General features: G+C 37.9%; 1 protein-coding gene across 1 annotated transcript in view; it reads right to left on the bottom strand.

The window, feature by feature from the left end:
• Positions 1–25912, bottom strand: part of LOC125459938 (dynein axonemal heavy chain 5-like) — a 259757-nt gene that overhangs the window by 88028 nt on the left and 145817 nt on the right. The window contains exons 39-50 of the mRNA XM_059651530.1: positions 22750–22884; positions 21163–21270; positions 20782–20935; positions 18305–18451; positions 17124–17365; positions 16524–16700; positions 13714–13918; positions 12478–12620; positions 8077–8211; positions 5411–5533; positions 3963–4176; positions 3427–3650 (exon numbers count right to left, since the gene is read on the bottom strand). Coding sequence (XP_059507513.1) covers positions 3427–3650; positions 3963–4176; positions 5411–5533; positions 8077–8211; positions 12478–12620; positions 13714–13918; positions 16524–16700; positions 17124–17365; positions 18305–18451; positions 20782–20935; positions 21163–21270; positions 22750–22884 — 2007 coding nt within the window. The remainder of the gene's footprint in view (positions 1–3426; positions 3651–3962; positions 4177–5410; positions 5534–8076; positions 8212–12477; positions 12621–13713; positions 13919–16523; positions 16701–17123; positions 17366–18304; positions 18452–20781; positions 20936–21162; positions 21271–22749; positions 22885–25912) is intronic.

Below are 25912 nucleotides of genomic sequence, written 5' to 3'. Positions count from 1 at the left end.
ATTAAGTAGAATAGGCTGACGACTTTGGTTTACAGCAGCTCTGCTAATACGGCACACCCTAAGCAGTGGGCTGGGGTGTCATGCTACATTTTGTGTTCCAGTCCTGTCGTGGGACATGAATCAGCAAACTTCTGATTCTGTGGCAACTATATGGCCCTGCCAGCTCAATATGATATATGAGCTGTTTCTCATGATAAAGGTTGCCGCCACAAACTTCTCTAAGCATAGAAAATGATAGGGCTTTCTTGATCTAACGTGATAGAAGAAATCCACTTTCTGGTCTAACCAGAAGAGTCTGTTGGCATTAGCAAGGTATAGTTTATTGCACATTAGCAACTAATTACAGATTATATTAATATGATAGATATCATCAGAGGTCTTGAGGAGATCCAGATGCTATGTCTCACTCCTTAGTGGTCCTACATTGTTCTGTCCACAAGGCTAGTTGACTTCATCATAGTAGGTGGTGCTTATGACACTCCTCAGTATTAACCCTTTCAGATTGTTTTACCAGAGCTGATCTCTCTTGTATGGAGAACAGCCCTCTTATATCATCTATACATTTCCCTTCAATATCATTTACAGTATTGTGTTCACTAAAAACTGGCTATTTATCTTGGACAAGGCAGGGATTGAGATGAATTTAAATTATGATTGATCTTCCCCTTTTAAGTCTGAGACCGCAATGTACTGTTTGATGTAACGATTTTCATTTTTTTTCTATCCGTTATTGAGGTAAGGCTGACAGGTGTTCCTCAAGTCCTGCTTTTTCTTTTAGTTTCTATCTGGAATTAAGCCCACACAGCAAAATCTTTTAAGATGTAATCAAAGATAGGGTTTACGAACAGTTCACAACATGGAGGAATTACTTTGCTGCTTCATTCACACACAGACAAACAAAGGGAACACAATACTGTAAATGATATTGAAGGGAAATGTATAGATGGTATAAGAGGGCTGTTCTCCATACAAGAGAGATCAGCTCTGGTAAAACAATCTGAAAGGGTTAATACTGAGGAGTGTCATAAGCACCACCTACTATGATGAATCATGTAGACAAAGAAAGAAAGAGAAACAGAAGGGAGGAAGTTACAACCTATGATTTTCTTTTAAAAATTATGTTGGTTTTAGCTTACATGATTTAGAGTCCAGTATGTCAATGTCCAATAGGGAGTCTGTCAGTTGGCTGACCTTATATCAATTCTTCTCCTGGAAGTTATTTTGTACATTGGCAGTCAAATGTGCGGCAATATTTCTTATACTTGGAGAATTACTCTAGTCTGGCAGTCAAAGTTTGGGAATGAGACTTTGCTCAGATTCAGTATAGTACCATGGGCAGGCATTTCAGGTATTGAGGGCCTATTTCAGTGAACTAATTGGAAAGTAATTAAGCTTTACCAGTGTAGCTTTACCTCCTCCATTGAAGCTTTCATTGCAAGGTGACAAGGTAATTGTGAAAACATTAGCACTTATTTTACAGATTTGATATTTTCCTTTGGCCAGAGCTGGCTGGAAGTAGATGTGTGATCATGTGGGTAACAAAGTTGAAGCCTAACCTGCATGATGGGAAATCATGCTAACATTAAATAAACAGCAGATTAGTTTGCTGTGAAAGAAGGAAGTAAAACCAGATTGCTGATACATCAAATGGCTGATGCTAAAGTTTATTCAAACTCTATGGTTACAAAAAAATGATAAAATAAGCCTGATAATAGGAAGCAGATATCTCTTGTTTATATGACCCTTGGAATCTCAGAGTCATGACTGTTCTGATCAAAGGACGTCATCGATAATTCTGCAAGGTTGGAAGAAAAAGATATAAAAAACCAACATTAGGGACATCAATATCAACAAATTGATTCCCACCATCATGAAGATGAGACACTGAGTTTCGAATTCAGAAAAGTTTACAACTCGTTGGTGTGAGCCTGGCCAGTTCATCACATCTGGGTGGTATTAAGTCATGATGCTTACAACAGTGTAGTGAGTTGAATACAAAGTGGTTATGACTTACTAAGATACATGAATGCTAAAATTGCTTTAAACACTAATGAAAATTAAGTTGTATTAGACTTTAACTTAGGTATCTTTTTGTCAATCATGTAAACTGACGTCTTAGTCCAAGGGTCAACAGACGATTCATCTCCAAGTCATTTCTACCAGCAACAGTTGGAAGCAGAGAGATTCTGGAACTTCTGGAAATATATTCATGTGATCACCCTCAGCCATTTTATGAATCTAACAGGATTTTCCATTTTTAAAAGAAACACAATTTAATCATGAAAATAATAGAAGAGAATAGAGTTTTCTTTGAAATTCCTCTTCATGCCCTCTGGCCACAATACATTTTTAAGATGACACACAAACTTGCCATTGCACTGCTTGTATTCTAAGCAGACAGTTGAGTGGGGTCGGCACTTGATTACCACTGGTGAGAAAAGTAAATTTTACAATCATGGAATTTACTTTGAGTTGGGAATAAAAGATTTTCTTGTGCTTCTTTCAATCTTAGAATGCCTATTGGCCACTAGTGTGCTGCACCTTGGGGAAATAAAATGTAGATTGATTGACTACTTTGTGAGAACATTTCTATTCAGTCAGCAAGCTTGACTCTGGTTTCTGTTCATCTGTAATTCAAATCCTCCAATGAATTCCTACTCTTGACCTCTGAAACCTTGGCCTCCAAAACTGCTCCAATGAAGCTTAACATGAACTTGAGAAAGAGTATCTCGTCAATTAGACAATTCACAGTTTTCTCGGTTCAATGATGAATTCAATAATTTCAGATCATAACTTTTTCAATACTTTTCCAGATAACAGATATTGGTGATAAATTTTCACCTCCTTTAGATCCAGTTTTCATTTCTTCACATCCTATTACCATCTTCTATTGCCTTGTACCATCATCCCTTTTGCTAGTCACTCTCACCTGCCTTCCATCTTCTCACAGGTCCTCCCCATTTCCTTTTCCTGCCTTTGTACTTGTCTATAATCTGTTACATCTTGGTTGTCAGTTATGACAAAAGATTTTCAACTGGAAACGTTGTGCTTCTTTCTCTCCATAGATGCTTCTTGGATGACTGCATGTTTAAACTGTTTTTTGCATTTATTTCTGATTTCCAGCAACACAGTATTTTGTATAATGATTTATTAACTTCGACAAGAGAGAAAATGAACTCTACTGCTGAGGTCTTCACATTCAAACATGCCCACACGTAGCATAGCAAAGGTGGACAAAATATAGGAAGGTTATGAAATGTGTGAAGAAGAGGAAATGTTATGAAGCACTGCATTGTTATTTGAAAGTAGGAAATATAAAAGAACAAGCCACATTTATAAAATGTCTTATCATGCCCCATTATAGTCCTTCACAACTAGTAAATTACCCTTGAAGTGCAAGCACCGTTGTTATGATAGAAAGAGTACCTCTTTGTAATAAATGACCTCCGCAGTGGCGTTGAGCATGCCCTGCCAAATTCTGGAGAGATCTCGTAAATTAAACACATAATGAAACTTGGCTGGTGTTGGAAGCATTTTAGCTTTGACAACTTGCCACAATTTTCGTGTGGTGGGAACAAGCTGAGCTGCCAAGTCTATCACCTCTTCAGTGAATCCCCGTTGCTTGCAGAAATGACCCACTCCAATCACACCTGGAGCCATTAGAAAATAATGTCATAGAAGAGAAAATCTTGCATAATTACTTAAATTTACTTTTCAAAGTAACATTTCCTTGTGCAAAAACAGTTATTCCTAACCTCTTCCTAAATATTGTATTGCCTAACCAAATACAAGTTTCCAAGTACTGACCACAATATTAAATCTATGGTCACTAATTACATTTCTACACCTAGATGTGCATAAAATTTATTGTAGATTTTATATTAAGGGTGACAATTGCAATCTGTAAATTATAGTAATACCAATTTCCAAAAAGAACTCTATATCAATAAAGTTTGACTTACCAAAGACTTTATCAATGGAGATATTGGAATACAGTGTACAGTTAAAAATTGAGAAATGTCTCTTCAGTCTTTGAGGAATGTCATTCTGTCCTCCACCCGGGTGAATCATTGCGGCAATAAACTGGATGTCCACAACGTGTGTGAATTCTCCTGGCTTCTCCAGGTTATAGAACCCCCTCTGTTCCATCAGCTGTCTTAAAATCTCATTGGTTACCTTAAATCATAACAAAACAATATTATTCAAATTCTCCTGTCAGCGCTTTATCCCATCCCACTCATTGTAGATGGTCCCAGTCCTAGAACTGTAGGAAGATACTGTCTCATCATATTACATTGCTGAAAATTTAGTACAGTTAATTGTAACTAGTTAACTGTCACATAATCATGCAACAGTGTACCAAAACACATTAAGAGCAGTCAATTTTGAAAACACATTTTACCAATTCAATTTTGTGAAGAGTGAGTTGCTGTGTGTTGGATACTGGCCCTTGATACCTATAGACCCCAAGGACATAACTGTCAAAGTTGTGATTTTTATTGGTCAAATTTTCATGAGAGCATCCCATGGTTTCTATTTTTGTCAGGTTGAATTACTTTCCTCAATCCTTGTTGGTGTCACATAAACTTATTGACATGGTGTCCTAATGCTATCTGTTCACTGGCCAGTTTTGAAAGGACTTTTCAAATCAATATTGGAAAGGCTAAAAATATAAAATGAGCAATCCATTCCCCACATTTCTGCAGTCCTCCTTCCCAAGGTGGATGTGCTAAGTTAAGAAATGTTTCAATTCAAGCTATCAGCCTCAATAGTGGAAAACTTGCCCATAATATTCACCTATTCCTTACTTCCTTGCCCTCACTCCTGTTTTTGGTCGTCCCATAGTTCATTCTTGCAGTGGCCTGTTTTTCTGCACTACTTGGCAAATAAGGAAGGTCTTCATTACTCAATTGGATGAATCTTGACAGTGAAAAAAATTTTGCTCATTGCTGATATCTTATGTCTCGCAACGGATAGTGCTAAAAGAAGATAAAGGCATGGATTTTTTTTAAAAGCCACATTACACTGCCCCAAGTTACCTGCAGTAGTATCCTGGAGGTTAATCATTGATTCTTGGAGACTTTGAGAAGTCCTGGACAGTTGGGAATCCTGGTCTGGATTCATATATATATTTGCTCTACGACTTCTCCAGACTCAATTGTTTTGGAAATCAACACCCAAAAGTTTAACAAGGTGATGCTTTCCTTAAGCTATTGGCCTAGCTCATGTTTAAAAAGAAATGCAACATTTAGACTACCAATTTTACACCTTCTTGGCCACCTGGAATTATATACTGGAAAATACCTACTTTATTTTAACAAATAAGGTTTTGTTAGATTTGGACAACAAGATGATGGCAATCTGAAATGGACTAAGTCAACAAGTAAACTCACTCAACAGTTGTACTTGCCTGATCACCCCACTTGTTAATAATAGGCATGTTTATATCATCTATAAACACAGTCATTTTCTTTCCAGCTTGAGGTCCATAAACATTCCCCATTCTTTTGTCTACATAGCTTTCTATAGTTCTCTATAAAAAGAGAAAATATGTACACTTAATATGAAATGTGGAAATTCTAATAATCTTTTAGGTTGCTACATACTAACCACATGAAAATTGTGTAATATCAACATTGGACTTGGAAAGTGAATGAGTTTTTGATTCTATTTGGAATAACTTTTCTTGTAATTTTGCACAATAACTTTTAGAGGAACACAAGAACAGGATTGGGCCATTTAGCTCCTCAAGTTTGTTCTGCCACTTAACGAGATCATGGCTCATTTGTGGCCTAGCTCCATAAACTTGCCTTTGACCCATATCCCTTACCACCTTTGCTTAACAAGTAGTTATCTCTTTCAAATTTAAAATTAATAACTGATCTTGCATCAAATGTCACTTGTGGAAGAGAGTTCCAGACATCTAACATCCTTTGTGTATAACAAGGCCTCAGAAAATCTCTCTTGAATGATCTCACCATAATCCTCAGACAATGATCCCTGGTTCTAGAATCTCCAACCAGTAGAAATACTTTATATTTATTTACCTTGTCTTTTCCTGCTATTATCTTGAAGATATATCAAATCACCCCTCAACCTTCTAAATTTTAGAGGAAGCAGGCCTAATTTGTATTATCTCTCCTCACAACATAACCCCGGAAAACTAGATATTATTTATATAATTCTATGTTGTTCTCCCTCAAAGGCTAATCCTTCCTAAGATGTGGTACCCAGATCTGATCACAGTACTCCAACTGGGGTCTAACCAAGGTGTTGTATCACTACAGTATAATGTCTGCATCCTTATACTCTAGTCTTTTAGATATAACAAATAAGACTCCATTAGTTATTTCCCACATTTATTCATGGCATTTTAAAGATTTATGCACCTGAACCCCCAAGTCTCTTTGGATATTCGCTGTATTTAACTTCAGTCAGTCTAGAAAGTACATTGATATACCCTTTCTCAGTCCAAAATGGATAACCTCACACTTGCTTATATTGAAATCCACTTGGCCATTCATCTAGTTTATCAATATTCCTTTGTTATTTTATGCTTTTATCTACAATGCTACCGAACTTTGTGTCAATATTTAATTTTAAAAATTACTAAATGAAATAAAGCTAAAATAACAACATGAGAGTATGATTACATGGCAATGAACAATCCATTGAACAGTCACTTGAGGTTCAACATTGGACGAAGACACTAATTTTTTTCCTGATATCTGCTGGCCATAATAGAGCTGGAAATCTGTCAGCAAGGATTGCAAATGATCAAGTCAATGACACAAAAGGACATTTATGCAGGAGGATTAACAACAATAATGACTTTGTAGTACAAATACTGAAAATGTGCAACTGATTTTCATTAAATTCAATATTAAGTTGTGAATAAGAAAGAACAGATTTTTGCGCCAAAATTTAATGGAGGGATTCAAATGACATCTTAAATTGCAGGACATTTGAGACACTCGGGCAATTTGGTGATCACTTGAACCCCAACACTGATGTATAGCTTGTAATTCTCAGCTGTCTGTTTGGTAATTAGTTTAACATGAGTTCTGCTCCAATGGGCAGGTGGGTGGTCAAGAATTTTCTTCGAGGTCAAAGTTAGAAGATTAGTATATTGTCGAAGGTGGATGGAAGGGATAAGAGACAAAGGCAAAGATACAAGGAGGCAAATAGTGAAAAAGGAACAAATGGTGATAGGGAGAAATTATGAGGAGAGGAGGGTGCAAGATGAATAGGGAGAGGGGTTTAGAGGAGAGGAGGGTGCAGAGAGGGGTAAGACAGATCAACCTTTCCTCCCATGAAGGGAGGGAAACTACCACAGAATTGTAAAGGGTGATGTATTAGGAAGAAGACTAGAAGGTTTGTGGAGGAGGAAAAGAATTCCAGATTAGGGGGAAGCATACTGGAGTTGGTGGGGGCAAGTGCGATAGGAGATATCCCTTGATGTGAAGGGCTGTGAAGGATTATTATAAAGAATATGGAAAATACCCTCAATATTCGGAACAAATAACAAAAAAGCAGTTTCGGAGAATGAGATTATGAAAGCATATGTTTGGAGAAATGCTTTTGCTGGGAGGAGTTACTGGCAACATAGCAACTCAAAAAAGACAATTAGAGTGAGTCTGCACTTTGGAGTATGCCATCAGTGGATGGAAGGATAGGATTGTTAACAAGCAGATGTCACAAGTGGGAAGTGGATGTGCAGAAGCAATCCTGGAGGATAAAATCTAACTTGCATGTCTAATGCGATAGTTTGAGTGCCTTGGAGAAGGAGTTTGGAAAAAAGTCAGGTTTGGAAAGATGTCAGAGTTAGAAAAGGTTATTATCATACCCCACTGGAAGACAGGATTTTAAATTCCGTCAGAGTGAAGAGATGTCAGTAAAACGTCAAAGATACTTCATTAGCGGGGGAAAGAGTGCTTTAGTAGCAAACCTCAGAACCTGCCGTACAAAGTGGCTGTGGGAAGTTGTGAAAGCTGATAAATACATCATGAAGATGTGTATGATGGAGATTTTTTCTTAAGTCAATGTAGTTCAGGGAGTTATTCATTCACTTTATACCTGAAACATGAAAGGCGTAGTGGCTGAGGAGAAGTTGAGGCTTTTCGGTTGATGAATCTCAGTGTTATACTGAGAAAGGTAGCTTTTTATGATGACTGTCTTAGCAGTTCCTTGTTCACCAGTCAAAAGCACACCCTATGAAAAGAAAGCAATTTAAATCATTTTGGTTAATAACTTCCTTCTGTTCAAGCACTCCCAGTGTAAAATAGCGAAGACAGCAATGAAGAAAGGGTACAAATGTTGCATAGTTGAGATTCAATTGAAGATAAAAGATTTTCTAGATCATGTTCATGAGCTGTGAGCTCTGTCTGCTATTCTAGGTGCATTTCCAAACTTATATATTCCACTCTACATTGCACTCACTATCATCAGCTTTGAGCCTCCCAATCTTCCCAACCAACTCTTCTATCTAAAAATTAATATACCAAATTTTCCACAAGCCCCAGGCCAACCACATCAAGATACCCAACAGCATTATCCACTGTCTCCTCATCATGGGGGAGGTGATGGCCTAATGGTTTTATCTCTGGACTGTTAATCCAGACTCCCAGATAATGTTCTGGGGACCCGGGTTCAAATCCCACCATGGCAGATGGTGGAACTTGAACTCAATAGATATCTGGAATTAAGAATCTAATGATGACCATGAAACCACTGTCGATTGTCAGGAAAAACCCATCTGGTTCACTAATGTCCTTTAGGGGAGGAAACTGTCATCCTTACCTGGTCTGGTCAACATCTGACTCCAGACCCACAGCAATGTGGTTGACTCTTCACTGTCCTTTAAGGGTGGGCAATAAATGCTGCCTAGCCAGCAATGCCTTCATCCCACAAATAAATAAAAAAGAAAGCCACGGTGATGTTACCTTCCAAAGACTCCCCCATCCATCCTCCCATCCCACAGTACCCTGGGATCTCCCACATTATATTGGTTCCCACATTTATATCTAGTGTTCTCTCTCACTCTTTCACCCGAGATTGGTCCTGTTCCTGTCTTCAAAAGGGGCAGTCCCCTCTGCATCCTAGCACTGTGGCATTAGTCTCTATTCGAATTTGCCACTTTCCTCAATGCAACGATCTCCCCTGTTAAACCTTCCTTCACATTTATTGCCCATAACCCAGGTCTGACCATGGTCCATCATACTAGACTGACTAGAGGGTAATAAGCATGAAACACAGAACACTAGCACACAGGGGCAGTAGGTAATTTAGAAGGCTGATGCAATGTTAGCTCTTATTTCAAAGGGGTTGCAGGTTATGCCAAGAAAAGTCTTATGGCAACTCGCAAAGTGCCGGCGATGCAATATCTAGAGTATTATGAGCAGTTTTGGCTCCATTATATAAAGGAAAAGTATAATTTCATGGAAAGCAGTTCGTACAACATAGAGCATAGAACAATATAGCGCAGAACAGGCCCTTCGGCTCTCGATTTTGCGCCAACCTGTGAACTAATCTAAGCCCCTCCCCCTACCCTACACCGTCATCATCCATATGCTTATCCAAGGACTGTTTAAATGCCCCTAATGTGGCTGAGTTAACTACATTGGCAGGCAGGGCGCTCCATGCCCTTACCACTCTCTGAGTAAAGAACCTGCCTGACATCTGTCTTAAATCTATCACCCCTCAATTTGTAGCTATGCCCCCTTGTACAAGCTGAAGTCATCATCCTCGGAAAAAGACTCTCACTGTCCACCCTACCTAATCCTCTGATCATCTTGTACATCTCTATTAAACCCCCTCTTAGCCTTCTTCTCTCCAATGAGAACAGTCCCAAGACCCTCAGCCTTTCTTCATAGGGCCTGTACCCCAGACCAGGCAACATCCTGATAAATCTCCTCTGCACCTTTTCCAATGCTTCCATATCCTTCCTGTAATGGGGCGACCAGAACTGCATGCAATATTCCAAATGAGGCCACACTAGCATCTTGTACAGTTGCAACATGAAGTTTCATTAGAATGATCCCTGGTATAGAGGGATTGTCTTATGAGCAAAGATTAACAAGTTTGGGATTCTGCTCAATAGAACTTAAAAAGAATGAGAGGTGGTCTTATTGAAACATAAAGGATTCTGAAGAGGCTTGACAGGGTAAATGCTGAGAAGATGTTTCCATTTATATAAGAGTCTAAAACCCAGAGGGTTGCCACTTAAGACTGAGATTTGGAGGAATTTCTTCTCTCACACAGTTGAGGTATGTTTTATCTCTCTGCCGCAAGAGCCGTGGGAGCAGAGTCCCTGTGAATATTTATGGCCAAGATAGATTCTTGAGAAGTGGTGATTGTGGGGAAAATGTACTAAAAGTAGAGGTAAGGAATGTCGGACCAATCATGATTCTATTGAAAGGCCTAAAGACTCGGGGCACCAAACAGCCTACTCCTGTTCCTATTTCTTATAGTCTTATAGACTTGGGAAGGCAGTCCCAGCTGTGGATACTCCAGCGTCTGAATTATTTTTTCACCAGTGTCTGGGAGAGTAGTAAACTGCATTGAAGTCAGGTGAAATTAGCTAACTGTGAGACACAAAAGTATAGGAATATGGCTCTCACTGATTAGACATGACACCCTTATCTAGCCCTTGAGGATTGGATTTCTCCTGGAGGAGAAAATTGGATTTCTTTCCTTCTCAATGTCAAAAATCCCCACTTCTATTCGTGCCAAATTTTCCCAGCTTTCTTGCATTGCCCAGGTTGTTCAGATGATGGGGGAGTTTATCCCCATGCTTCCAAAATGAAATCCTGGATTGCATTTGTGCTATTAATCATTTTCTCAACCTGCCCTGCTACGTTCAATGATTTGTACACCACCAGCCCCTTTGCTCCTGCAACTGCTTTAGAATTGTATCCTTTGACTTACATTGCATCTCCTCATTCTTCCTCTCAAAATGCTCAACTTCACATTTCCATGCATTAATTTCATCAGCCATTTTTTCCATTTACTGCAACAGCCTATGTCCTTCTGAAGTTTATTATTCTCCTCCTCACAGCTCATAACTCTTAAAAGTTTTGTGTCAGCCGCAGATTTTGAAATTGTACTGTGCACACCAAATACAGATCAAGAGAAGTGTTGATTCTAATACGGACTCCTGCGAATCTTCGCATATACTTTCCTTCATTCCAAAAGGCAACTATTTACCATTATTGTTTCCTGTTGGTCAAGAAACAACTGGGAACCTCCAAAAATCTCAATAAAATTTGCAATTGGACAGAATGGTAATGTGTGATTTGAATGCAAAGGCACATTGCAGTTACACAGTTGTTAAAAGCCAATTTGTGTAGATGAAGGATCAGAAGTAGACAAAGTAATTTGATTTACAACCCTGGATAGAAATACATGCCACCCCAAATGATATTGTCTCACATCAAGGCTTACTATACAATGTTTTCTTGTTAACAGTAGACCACAGATTTTGCAATCAGCCTAATTAATCTATGAACATTTTTGCTATCTGCCATGTTGAGTTAGTTTACATCAGGTCTAACAATTAATGGTTAATGTGCTCAAAATGTTCAAGTTTTATTTATTGTAACAAGGTCAGCCAGGTGGACATCACAGAATGAGTTCCCTGATTGGGCCAAGTTAAGAGCCCCAATCAGGGAGCCCTGGCTGAGAGATAAAAACAGGAGTGTCAGGCATCTTATTCACTCTGAGAGCTGGCTCTGATGAAGCTGTATCAATGTCAAGGACTTTCCACATCTAAATAAAGGGTTAATTGGTGACGGGATACTGGCCTCTGGGGTTATTTCAGGTTCCTTAGCATATTCATCATTTCAGGTCTTTGGTCTTGTGGTTCAGGCCCTTGCTCTAGATCCAAATCTTACTCTAAGACTTGTTGGTAATTGAAGAACACAGACATTAAAGCAGATGCCAGGGCCAAGCCTCAGCCAGATAATTGGGTAGGATTAATATCAGGAAGGTCATCAAGCTATAAACCCACCTGCCAAATTCAAAACTATTGATTGATATTGACAGAACATTGTAGCCACCCCTTATAATATGGGAAAACCTGTCAGCGTGTATACCCATCAATTCAAACAACACAAAATATCAAATATAAAATAAAAGTAGATGATGCTGGAAATACTCAGCAAGCCAGGCAGCATCTGTGGACTGAATGTTTTCTGTTATTTCAGATTCCCAACATCTGGAGTATTCTGCCTTATTGTTGTAATGGAAAGTAGCACAGTTAGGCCATGTAAAGTACCATCCAGATTCATTTACTATTAAAAATTAATATAAGTTAAGAATAACACAGTCAGGATTTTCTTTCTGCATGAGTGAAATGAAGAACCCTTTCCATTTGCATGGATTTTTAATCTGACTTAACATCCTACGCCAATTGTCCTTGATTTCCAGCTTTCTGTTTAACTGTTACAAACTAATACAGTGACCAGTGTATCAAAATACCTTGCACTGTTTGGCAATATTATGAATAAGAAAATTTGTCCTAACATTATCCACATTTGGTACTAGGATCGACCCATAGTCTGGGATGGCATCAACAGGATAAATATACTCTTCCACCTGTGTGCTCCAATGTAACCAGTTCCCTGTTGTAAAATGAAAAAGAAAACCCTTTGAGAATTGACTCATAAAATGAAGGGCAAAACATTTGATAAACAAAGGAACACTCACAAGGCAATATTATGGTGAAAAATAATTAATTTTAATTGTATGGTATCAACTATCCCAAACAACTTGCAGGGCAAAAATAATTACTGTATTCTTACCATCACAATAAGCAAGCAACAGCACTGTAACTTCAGAATCATACATTTACCAATAGTTAAACGTTCACTTTGTTTCTGCATAGGAAACATGTTTGATGCAGTTTCAGAAATAACTGGAAGATAATAAACACCACCATATATCAACATGTACTAAATATAAAAATAAAGCTCTCTGTTGGTTGAGATAACGAAGTGTGGAGCTGGATGAACACAGCAGGCCAAGCAGTATCTCCTAAGATGCTGCTTGTCCTGCTGTGTTCATCCAGCTTCACACTTTGTTATCTCGGATTCTCCAGCATCTGCTGTTCCCATTATCTCTCTCAGTTCGTTGACTTGTTTGTACAATTGCCAGTTTCCCTTTATACTTAGAAAAATTTCAAAGACTAAAGTGTATAAAAATTGTACTTATGCTTGATGATGGGCTAAAATATGGGATAGATTCTAATTTTCTTTGAATTCTCCACCTGTCCTTACTCCTCCAATATCAAGGGCACGTGTTTGGAGGCTGCTCTTAGATTGCTCCAGAAAATATGTATTCTGTTTAAAGGCCTCCATGGAGTCCTTTCCACTTAAACCCAGCCTTCTAAATGTCAAAACTTCATTAAATTGAGGTGATTAATCCCAAGATTATTGATCACCATCTCTAATTGTAATACATATTTTGGAATGAAAGGAATTCATCTTTTCTTCACTCCATTTGAATTTCGGAAGGCCCCACCTTAGAAGACAAAGCTAGCACGAGTCAGGAGAGGACTAGGGTCAGGAACTAAATCAATTACAGGCACAGGAGTGCTGATGCAGCGTTACAACTTTCATCAGGCCTCATGTGTTTCATAATTGCGTCCAAATAACCATGATTTTATAATTATCAAGTTTTAGGTTCTGCAAACATGCTTGAATATTAGAGACTCACCATCAGGGCCCACAAGGTAGTCAAACATTGTTTCTTCACCAGCTAAAGAAATTTCAGGTATATCCAATTTGATGCAAGTATGATTTCTCAACCAACATTCCATCTTTTTTCTGTCATCCAGCTCAAGAGTTCCACCAATACTCCACATTATGCCAAAGATAAACAATCGTTCTAAGTTCTGTTGGTCTAACTCACCATTCTGTTCCTAAAGCAGAACAGCAATGATAGTGTTAAATTAAGTTCAATTTAAAGTAAAAGTCTGACTGTACTTTTTGATATCTCTGTATCACCAATAATGTTGACTCCAAAGAAAAACTTGTCATGTACTGCTCCAGGCGTCTGGTAGCTTGAGTCACCAACTCTAGTTACATGCATTCATTGCAAAACCTCTCCAACTCTACCTGCTCAACTATTTCAAACAGCTTTCTTCATTGCTCTGAATTCTTTTACTAACAATGAATCAAAGTCTTCAATGAAAATTAATAAAATACATTCCTCCATGATTTTTCTCCCAGGTAGTAACAGACGTGTCCTGAAAATTAATCTTTAATTCCTGGGGACTCCAGGATAATCCTAACGCATTGACAACGCCTAGTACAGTCAGCAATACTCCCAAGAAAGCAGATCTGGTTTAGGGACATACAAGTTTAAACCTCAACCATTAAAATTGAGAATAGTCATGGCATGAGGAAGACAGCAATGTGTTTAATAAGAACCAAAACAACTGCAGATGCTGTAAATCAGGAACAAAAACAAAGATTCTGGAAAAGCTCAGCAGGCCTGGCAGCATCTGTGGAGGAGAAAGAAGAGTTAACGTTTTGGGTGTCATTCTGAGGAAGGGTCACCGGACCCAAACATTAACTCTTTTTTTCTCCTCCTCAGATGCTGCCAGACCTGCTGAGCTTGTCCAGCAACTTTGTTTTTGTTGTTGACAGCAATATGTTTATTTGTTGGATATGTATGAGCATAAGATGATGATTGTTTGGATAGCTGAACAGCAATAACAATTAGACTACACCGTTAAAATGCGCCTGATGCATTAATGTTTCTTGGTACTTTACAGCTATTTGATACTTCTAAATGATGAACACTAAATTTTATGTATTATTTTGAGGGAGGAGAGATAATAGTTCTTAAGATTTAGATCTCTAACTGAATAACATGGACAACCTCTAAGATTCTTGGTCGAAGAATCACTGAATTATTACAATGTAGAAGGAAGCCAGTCTATACCTGTCTCTGAATGAATATTTTGTCTTTATACTATTATTCTGCCTTTTCCCCTATATATTTGCACATTGGTTGAATATAAACACATCATTTAAAGCCCCCTTGAATGCCTTAATTGAGACTATGTCCACCACATTTTTGGGCATTTGCATTCCAACTACCAACTGTTCAGTAAAGTTCTTATCTTATCACATTTGTGCTCCTTTTGCAAAACACTTTAAATCTGCACCCTCTCATTCTTAAAGTCATAGAGTCATACAGTTGTACAGCACGGAAATAGACCCTTTGGTTCAACTTATCCATGCTGATCAGATATCCAAAATTAATCTAGTCCCATTCGCTAGCATTTGGCGCATATGCCTCTAAACCCTTCCTACTCATATACCCATTCAGATGCCTTTTAAATTTTGAAATTGTACCAGTCTCCACTTCCTGTAGCAGCTCATTCCATACACGCAACAACCTCTATGTGAAAATGGCGCACCCTTTCAAATCTTTCCCCTCTCACCTTAAACCTATGCCCTCTAGTTTTGGAAACCCTACCCAGGGGAAATTACATTGACGATTCACCCTATCCATGCCCCTCATGATTTTGTAAACTTCTATCAGGTTCTTGAACCTCTAACGAGCGGGAACAGTTTCTCCCTATTTACTCTATCCAGAGCCTTCATGATTTTGAAAACTTTTATCAGATCTCCTCTTAGGCTTGTCATTTCCAAGGAAAATGGTTCCAACTTCTGTTGGAATCTTCTATTGGAGCTACACACATAATTGCAGCTGAGATCTAACTAGTATCTTATATAAATTCAGCATACCTCTCTACTCTTGCACTCTATGCCACTATTAATGATGCTTTGTATACTGCACACTGGAAACCTAATTTCAGAAAAGTTCATGGGAATACTTGGGAATTATTTTCACAGAGTAGGATGCCTTGAGAGAAATTGAATGTACCTTTTCAGAAGGGTTAGTTCTTTCACAACCTTTGAAGTCTGTTAGAGATGAACGTAAAATTAAAACTAGGGAAAATAGAATTGATATCGCCCAAAAGTAAGAATTATGCACAACTTTGCTGGCTTATCAAGTTACAGAAATACTTTGCCCATTTTTTACTACCGCCTAACATTTAAAAAGTACAACACTGGTGTTGAGCAGTTTTCATCTGATTATCCTGTCACTTTCCTGTACGCACAAATTTGGGCATATGGTTGTGCCAGTATCCAAGTCTGCTAGAACTTATTGCACATTTTAAAATGGGAGTTAATCTAGTTTATACATCAATTTCCAATCCTCTTTTCCTGAACAACATCCTATATTCTTCAAAAACATGGGAATAATGTGTCAACACAGAATACAATAAGCAGAAATGATAATGATTTGAATTCGCAGATGTAAGCATGGCGTGCAATCACAAGGAAGTAAGAAGGGATGGCCACAGCATCGGGGTACATAGGTCCTACTAAAATAGATTCCACTATGGACTCCTGCTGGATGAGTGGTTATCCATATAATCAGCTTTTCAATCAATCAGGTAATAAAAAATGTCATCCGAACAAATAATCTGAGATTAAATGGCATACCTTGGAAGGTAGAAGTCCTTGCAGAATGTTAATACTTTGCATAATTACAAAGGCTTCAAGCATTTTCACCTTTTGATTTAATGACTGTATGCTAAAGTGATAAAGTTCTGGGAACACAGTTGCATACAACTCCTTGAGAATTTCAGCCTCATGACATGAACGTAACTTTAACCAACTCTGTTGAAAGAAAATAATTAAGTTGTAAGTACAATTTGCTGTCTTAATATTCAACAAAGAGTTTTAGATCAGATTAGACTACCAGTTTTCCTACAGCTGCTAGAATATTAAATGCTATAAACATCATCTGCTTCGAGTCACACACTCACACAAGTCCTAGTAATATGCTAAGAGCTTCATTGAATCACTTGAGTTTTACAGATCAATAGAGCTCCACTTCAAATATGTCTAAACACAGTCATCCTAATATTAGAGTACATGAACTCCCATTTAGCATGTATTCTAGTAAATCAACTGATTATGCACACTTGTATCAAATGAGCAAAATATACCTAGAAAAAAGGCAAAGGTTAATCAGTTTTTATGATTGTATTTGCAGATCTTGGAAAAGCTTTCTGATTGCTGAAAGCTATAGTCATTTACCTCTAAGATAGGCCTCCAGTCAAGCACTGAGGAACTCATGTACACCATCCCATTCCTGGAGACAGTGGCAGGAGATGCATTGTCAATGTTGTGAGGCTCAAAAACTATTTTACAATTTGGTGCCATTGGGATACGATCCCCATTTGCCAGAGTGAGAGTCTTGTTGTCATCCAGGACAGAATTAAGATTTTCTGTCCAAATAGCATCAACAGGACCATCTAGTACCAGCCAAATGTGGTCACCTACAACATATTCATCACAGATTTAAATTAACAGATTAATAGCACAATGTAACAGCAAGACAGAGAACTGCTGGAATTATTATGTCTCTAAAATTGGTAGAACATGCTATTTAATCTCAAATACCTGTATATAATTGATGTCCTTGTGTATAGATTAAATGTTAAAACATTTACATTTAAAGGAATGCTTGTTGTCCATATCCTAAGGCAAACCCTCAAAGCAGGCAATGTCAGTCATCTCTACCTTAACTTTCTTTCACTGGTCTCTAAATTGGTAATATGCATTTTCCCATTTCTTTCTCTGACTGTATTTCCTAAAATACTATAACCCTCTAAGTCAGCTGAGTACCTGATATGGATGTCTGGCATGCGGGAGTGAAAAATGGGGAAAGAACCAGGAACATTAGATTTCTAACCCAAGTCAATTCCATCACAAGTATTCCATGTAGGGTGAATGACATGTACTGCACAAGACAGTATTTGCTGTACAAGTTACTGGCAAAAGCAAAACAAACAGGGATCCATTTGTTAGACAGTTCACCCCTGCACACGTTCTTCTGTTTTGGATTCCTGAAACTGGAGGCTTGGGAATAAAAGTTTATAATCAAGAACACAATCTATTATGACAGTTTAAAAGGACTATCACCAAAACAGCTGAACTTTCGTTTAAATGTTTTTGGACCATTCAGACCATGTAATATATTTGGGAGGTCCAATATGTTTATGATATGAAATGAAAAAATCTCTATCTCTTCACAGATTGAGTGTACACCAAAAATCATGTCCATCTCTCCATTAATAACAGTCTACATACTGGTTATAACATGTAGAGTTCTTACGTTTGGTAATACAAGCAAAATTCTTTGAAATGCAAATATTCATTTATAAAGCACTCAAATATCTCACATATTATTCCATTTCCCAGGCTTGTTCTTATACCTTTCTTGGCCCTGAGAGTTTTTCTCCACAGTGTAGAAAATATTCCATCAGTCCAGTCATTGGTTGCTACTTCGAGATGGCCAAACATTTGAGGGGCTGTAATTGCTTTGGGATTCATCCGCATCTCTCTGTGAGGCTTACCACACTCTGTTCAGCATAAGACAACAAATTAACTAAAATATTCAAGAAATAGTTACTGTCTTTCAGAAATGCCAATGACTGCAGCAGGAATAAAATTTAAAAATGTATGTCAGGCAACTAATTGTTGCAGTTGGAATAGTCTTTGCATCTCTGAGCCCAAAGAAAAATATCTGCCCAAACCAATGTAATTAAAATCCATTTTGAATTTTGCCCGCCAAAGCAATTCTGAGCAAAATCAATTTTGACAAACTCACAGCAATTTCTCTTGGCAATAAATAAATAAAATTAAACCATTATAATTTGACACAACATGATATTCTCTTTGGAATTATCAATGCAGAAATTGAAAATTCTCCTCAGTGTGGTACTCGTCTCTCTTCTGAAGCTGTTATTGAGGCATGTCTTCAGGCATCATGCAAGGAGCTATAAACTACATCTACATCTAACGATGTTGAAGGACGGCTGGTAACATTCCTTGTGCATGGGTAGTGGATTCAGGAAGCTGAAGCCATTCATTAGGCACACCAATTGACGTGCAAGAGTTTTCCAAAGACAGTGTGGCCTTTCAATTTAGTGAGAATACTGGAACGCACACAGATTTAAAGACGTATGTATGCAAATCACTAAAGGTAGATGGAGAAATTGAGGGGATTGTTAAAAGGCAAAGAAGATCGTTGTCCTTATCAGTACAGGCACAGAAAACAGAAGCAAGGATATTACATGGAACCTTTAAAAAGACTGAATAGGCCCCAGCTGGATAATTGGGTTCAATTCTGGACACTATACTTTAGGAAGGTACCAAGGGCCCAGAGATGGTGTAAAGGAGATTTAGAATGGTACTAGTTATGTAGAGAAACCTGGATGCCCTCCTTATAGCAAAGGAGGAGAAGAGAAGTTTTGATAGACGTGTTTTTAAGACATGAATAGCGTTGACAGATTGAAGGAGGGGTTTCCGGAGGCAGACAGTTGGTAACAAAAAGTCACAGATGTAAGGTAATTGGCCAAAGTACCAGGGCTTCATGATAAAAATTTATACTGCGTTGATGTGGTCTTGAACTCATTGTCTAAAAAGGGCAACAAAAACAGATTCAATCATAACTTCCAAAACGAAATTGGTTAAGAACACAGAACATAGAACAGTACAGCATAGTACAGGCCCTATTATAAATACCATTTTGCATCCACACAGCCGCTGTTACTTTCATGCTATCAGATTTATGTCTGCAAACAGATATATTATGTAAAGGTCCTGTCAACCCAAATATGACTTGGTTCATTTCCTCTTATATGCTTCCTCAATTGGATCTTTGCTATGTGGTAGTTTTGCCTCAACAAGTCTACCACACAAGCGTGCTATGGAAAATATCTTACCGAGTATTCTGTATACACTCCAGCTGGATCAGACAACTTCTTTAAATTCTGTCTCCATTTTAAACAGAACTTTATCATAGGGGTTGAAAAGATAAATCCAGGAACCCACCTATACCAAAGATCTACTTCATCAATTAATATATATTACATGTTCTCTTTCAGGGTGATGTATTCTTTCACACCCTTCCTGATCACCGCTTATGTCCTTTTTTGATTAAGCATTGTGCTCCTTAATAAACTGCAAAGGGATTGAAATTGTATTATGCACATTTGGTTACAAATATATAAACAAGTTTGTGTGAAATTCATGAGATCACCATTTAAGCAGTGACCTTAATCCATGTTCAATTAATGTTCCCACAAACTCACAATGGGGAAACTGACTACAAGGTACAAACCATGAAACACGATGCAGGGTAAAGAATTGTAAATCTCCACTTGCATAGCCTGGAGAAGCAAGTAACACATTCTTCTCTTATTCACTTTACCACACTCAGAATATCAACAATTTAGTTATTTTTCTAATTTAACGCAACTAGGCATTTTCACAGTCAGTACTGCAATTTTTAAAAATGATTGTTTTCTTTTCCTTATTCATTCACAGGATCAAGGCATCACTGGCCAGGCAGCAGTTATTGCCCATCCCTAATTGCCCAGAGCGCAGTTAACAGTCAACCACATTGCTGTGGGTCTGGAGTCACATGTAGGCTAGACCAGGTAAGGATGGCAGTTTCCTTCCCTACAGGATATTAATGAATCAAATGGGTTTTTCCGGAAATCAACAAATGGATTCATGATCATCATTAGATTGCTAATTCCAGATATTCTATTGAATTCAATTCCACCGTCTGCCATGGCAGGATTCGAACCCAGGTCCCCAGAACATTGCCTGAGTCTCTGGATTAACAGCCCAGCGATAATACCACAAAGTCATTGCCTCCCTTTGTGCCCGAAAAAATCTTTACCTGTCATAGCCTTCATGAAGGTATGAATACAAGTTGTCTTTCCGGCACCACTTGGACCCAGTGTCATCATACCATGTCGTGCACTCTGCGTTTCAAACAACTGGATAACCTTCAGTCTCCATGGTGTATGTTTTACTAGGCCTTCATCTTCAATCTGAAAACAAAGTTATATATAGTTGTTAAATAATTACTACCTCTAAAATTAAAACTTAGTAATATTTAATATTCACTTCTTAAATACACTGAACTTTTCAAAATGTATTCAATCAATCCTATTTTCCACTTTGGAATATTAATTTGAAACTGCCAGGCAATTCGCCAGGAAGGCATTGTCTATTACAGAATGTTGCTAAAAGATGTACAAATAGCTGACCCCAGTACCTGTTTGTCAATAGCAGCTTCAAACTCAGGATAACCAGACATATCCAACTGAATACCAGCAAACAAATCCTCTATCAGGCTGAGAAATAGTGGCTCATCCTCATCAATCTGTAAACAGAAGTCAGAGAGAGTGAAACACTAATGCCAATACCTCACATGTTTACCATGGGTTGAACAGACTTCAGCAATTACTTAGGTTCATATTGTAGACCAGAAAAGGAGGTTGGCCCCCAAGCATCAGTGCTGAAGCTACAATCTCTCCCTCTTGAGCTGATCTCCTACTTCTAATCTGGCAGCACAGTTGATGGTCAACTAGAAATTCGGGATCCAAACATGTCTTAGGGCCTTGTAAAAAAAACAACAGGTAATACTTGCTGTGTTTCAGAACGGAAACAACATATTTTTTGCGCTTTGCTGTGACTTCATTCCGTGGAAGTCTTGCATTATGTCATAAAATTTTACTTCAAGTTTTCCTGTTCTGGTTCAGCAATCTACTGCTATTGATCTATCCTCAGTTGTCTTCCATAATGTTTTTAAAATTTTGTAGTCAATTATTTAATGTATTTTTGAGCCAAAATGACTGAGGTTATCATGAGTTGCTCACATACATGGCCTAAAATCCTTTCGTAAAAATTCCCTGGTACATTCCCCCAACATATTGTGTGTTTGGAACTCACACCTTCTTTTCACAACTTCCACCTCTTTTATCAACTGTCAGTGATAGCATTGTTCAGAATATTCAACTCTCTAAGGTTTTGGAGTAGATCTGTAGCTCGGGTTGTGGGTGTTGAGGTTGGTTGGCTCACCGAGCTGGTTTGTTGCTCCGCAGATGTTTTGTTACTGTGCTTGGTAACATCCTCAGTGCAGCATCTGATGAAGCGTCAGTGTGTTTTCCCATCTGGTTTTTAAAACCCTGGAGTCCGCTGCGATGGATTGCCTCACTTCCAGGTTTCCTCCGTAGTGGAATGTATATGGGGTCGAGTTCAATGTGTTTATTAGTGGTACGCTTCGTGGACTGCCGTGCTTCCAGGAATTCTCGTGCTTGTCTCTGCCTAGCCTGTCCCAGGATCTTGTTGTTGTCCTCGTCCAAGTCGTGGTTCTCCTTGTCCATGCGGATTGAGATGTGCGACATGACCAATACTCACTCATTTCAATCTACATGGGCAAGGAGAACCATGACTTCAACTGGGACAACACCGAGAACCTGGGACAGGCTAGGCAGAGACAAGCACGAGAATTCCTGAAAGCATGGCATTCCACGAAGCATGCTATTAATAAACACATTGATAACTTGACCCCACATACATTCCACTACAGAGGAAACCCGGAAGTGAGGGAATCCATCACAGCGGACGCCAAAATTTAAAAACCAGGCGGGAAAACACACCGACACTTCATCAGAGGCTGCACTGAGGATGTTACCAAGCACAGTAACAAAACGTCTGTTCAGCGAGTCAACCAATGTCAATATTCGACTCTGTATATGAGGCTATAACATTTTAGCATTTAAATCACAAAAAGTAACTTATGGCATAAGTTGAGGTAACATAAATGCCAGCAAATCAAATAATTAGAAAATCAAATGACCAATTTGGAAAGATTCATGTCTCGAAGGACTCTCATGACAATCGTAGATTCGGTATCTTCAGGGCTGGCTCGCTTGACGGCACCAAGTGTTCGTAAAACAGATAAAATATTGCGAAGTCCAAAATCATAATGAACCTGAAACACAGAAACAGTAATCGTGGTACAAGAGAGAAAGTTAACTTCCATATTTATGAATTGCACTCAAGATTAAACTTTAGGATATTCTGTTAATACTCTTCAATTTGCATGGTCAAGTATAGTTATAAAACTGTGTTGAATTCTCATTTATTCTCTATTTCTACTCTAATTTTTAGGCACACTAATGCTAGGGATGTTAATGTTGTGAATTCAAACTCTTCCCTTTACTCAGTTTTGCACATTGCATTCCTAGGCTAGGTGCTGTATAATCAGATGTAAAGTAAAATTCTATACACCCAATGAGATGCCTGATGCCCAATCTCAGAACAGAAACACAACTACATCAGTTTTGCACTTTGTCATTTCACAAACATGCTAGACTATGGTCTGAGTGTGATTGTTAATTAGTTCTCAATTAGTAACAATTGAGACATTAGCCATGCTCTTGATGAACTGAACTGAAATTGTTTAATCTCATTTTACATGGTATCCCAACAGTACCTGATACTTCAGTTCATACTTGTCTCCAAGGAAATAAAATGAATTATGAATATAATTATTTGGAAAATAGGCTCCATGTCAATCTTCAAAGAATAGTGGGAAATCTTGCTGCTTAGCCACACTGCTATAACATTATCTGGTTGTTTATCTCATTATTGTTTTGGGCATTGTTAAGTACAAAATAGTCGGAATATTTGTGCAATAAAAATAGTGATTGTATTTCAAAGTATTTTATATTACAAGATGCATTTCAAATTATGGGAGAAGATGGTAAGAGGTAGAGTGGAACCAATCACAATCTTACAGATAAGGATCGCTTAGAAGAAGGGGGTTGGCTGTTTTCTTTTAATTTGTTTTAACTAAGGAGATACCTGAAACAGTAAAAGATCTAAAAATTAATAAAGAGGAAGTGTTATAGTGAGGCCGATCTTACAGTTATTAAGTCACCTAGTTCAAATAAGACGCATTCAAAAGTCACCATAGTCCCAGAAGAACATAAGGATGCTCTCTTATCAGAGAAAGATGACTGGTGGTGGTTTAATCTGCGGTTCACCCCACCTCAGATGAAGGGAGAGGTTAAAAAGGGAGACTTCTTATGGTAATCTCAGCTGGTGCAGGAATTGAAGCCACATTGTTGGCATCACCCTGTTTTACAAATACAAAGCTAACAAAGCAAAAAGGCGCCCGTGATCCAAGGGTACAAAAAAAGAGGCAAGGGTGAAAATGACAGCAGCACTGCCCATAATCTGCCAAATCTCCTTCGATACAGTGGTGGTTCTAGAGCACTTAAGAATTGAATATTTGATAATCTTATACAAAAGAGGACTAAACTAATAAGTACTGACCAGTCAGTTTAATATCATCAGCTGTGGAAAAGCTTTTAGAAATGATAATCTGGAACAAATTAGTAGTCAAAAAGGTCAAATGTGGATAGTTTATGGAAAGTCAGCCCAGATTTGTTAAGGACAAAATCATGTCTATGATAACTTCTTTGAGATTTTTGATGAAGTGATAAGAGAATGTTAATATGGGTAATGCAGTTGATGTGGTATGCAAAGACATTTGAATAAAGTCCTTATAGAAGTTCACAGATTAAAAAGAATATTAGCAGCATAGATAAGAAACTGGTTGAATTACGGGAAACCGAATGCCGTGGTAAATGATTATCTTTCAAGCTAAATGAAAGCATAAAGTGCAGTTTCCAGGACCAGGGTTAGGCTTCCTGTTTTTACTGATACACATTGTTGATCTAGACTTGTGCACAGGACAAGATTTCAAACTTTCAGATGATACAAAATTTGGAATGTTGTACACTATGAGAAGGAATGTCAAATATTTCATAAGGACAGAAACAGTTTGGTGAAATAAGAAGATAAGCAGTAGATGAAATTTGAAGTAGTGTGAAATGATTCATTTTGCTAGGAAGAAGGAAGGGAAGCATTATAAGATAAATATCAGATTAAATAGTGGTTTTCAAAAGAATGAGACAAATATGTGAATGGAAAAAAATTGTATAGTTATGGAGAAAAAGTGAAGGAGTGATATGAAGTGAGTTGCTACTGCAGGATCAGCACAGACTCAATGGGCCAAATAGCATCCTTCTTTCCTATAATCTTTCTACGATTTTCCTGAGTGATGTGATAAAATACAATGTAAATATAGATTCTTCTAGTCATTAACTTGGCCATCCAAAAATTGGCAAGTGGGACAAAAACAACAAACAAATATGGATACAGTTCTTGGGCATAGTTTAGTCTAATTCTAATTAGTCTATTCTAATTAGTCTAATAATAGAGGACCTTCTTAAAGGATAGACAAGATTTTACATGCCTAGCACACAGTAAGCCTGAACTAAGTACAGCTCAGCTCCCTAATATATTTTTTGGTTCATTTGCAATAAACCATTTGCCAGTCTGTTTCTTGCTATTTTTGACTAACAGACCTTTGCTTGTAATGACTGCTGTTGTCCCAATGAATTTTCAGTTTGAGTTTTGGGAGCCTGATGCATCAATGAACTTGTTTGTAATGCTTCTCCTTTATTTATATCTTTTATATGTTTATATCTCCAGGAAACGTGACTGAGAACAGTCACCAAAATCCCCTTTAGGTTCAACCTGAGAAATTTACAGAGCAACGGTGAATGTTGAGGAGAAAGCGCCCAGTTCAATTTCTAAATCCACAATGGAATGAAAATTTTTGACCATTTATTACATCTGTAAGTCAGCTCAACAAAAATGCTAAACATCTTCCAAACATTAACGCCACAAGAATAAAGAAACTCCAATGCAACAGAACAGAAAATAGCTCCGGAACATGTTGCCAGAAATATAGTGCAGCATAACATACATGGGCAGTGTGCTAACAATACTTTATTACTAGCTGTACTTCATTTGAATATGCAAGATTCTTGATTTATTAGTTTTTTCTGCACATGAATTAAACCATTATCACTTTCTCTATTCTTGAATAGGGCTGTGATACTGGAAACATTTCCAGCCCTGTGGACAATCTTCAATATTCAAGA

Source organism: Stegostoma tigrinum, chromosome 16, assembly GCF_030684315.1.
Source record: "Stegostoma tigrinum isolate sSteTig4 chromosome 16, sSteTig4.hap1, whole genome shotgun sequence".
Taxonomy (NCBI): domain Eukaryota; kingdom Metazoa; phylum Chordata; class Chondrichthyes; order Orectolobiformes; family Stegostomatidae; genus Stegostoma; species Stegostoma tigrinum.
This window is presented reverse-complemented; position numbering and strand designations above follow the sequence as displayed.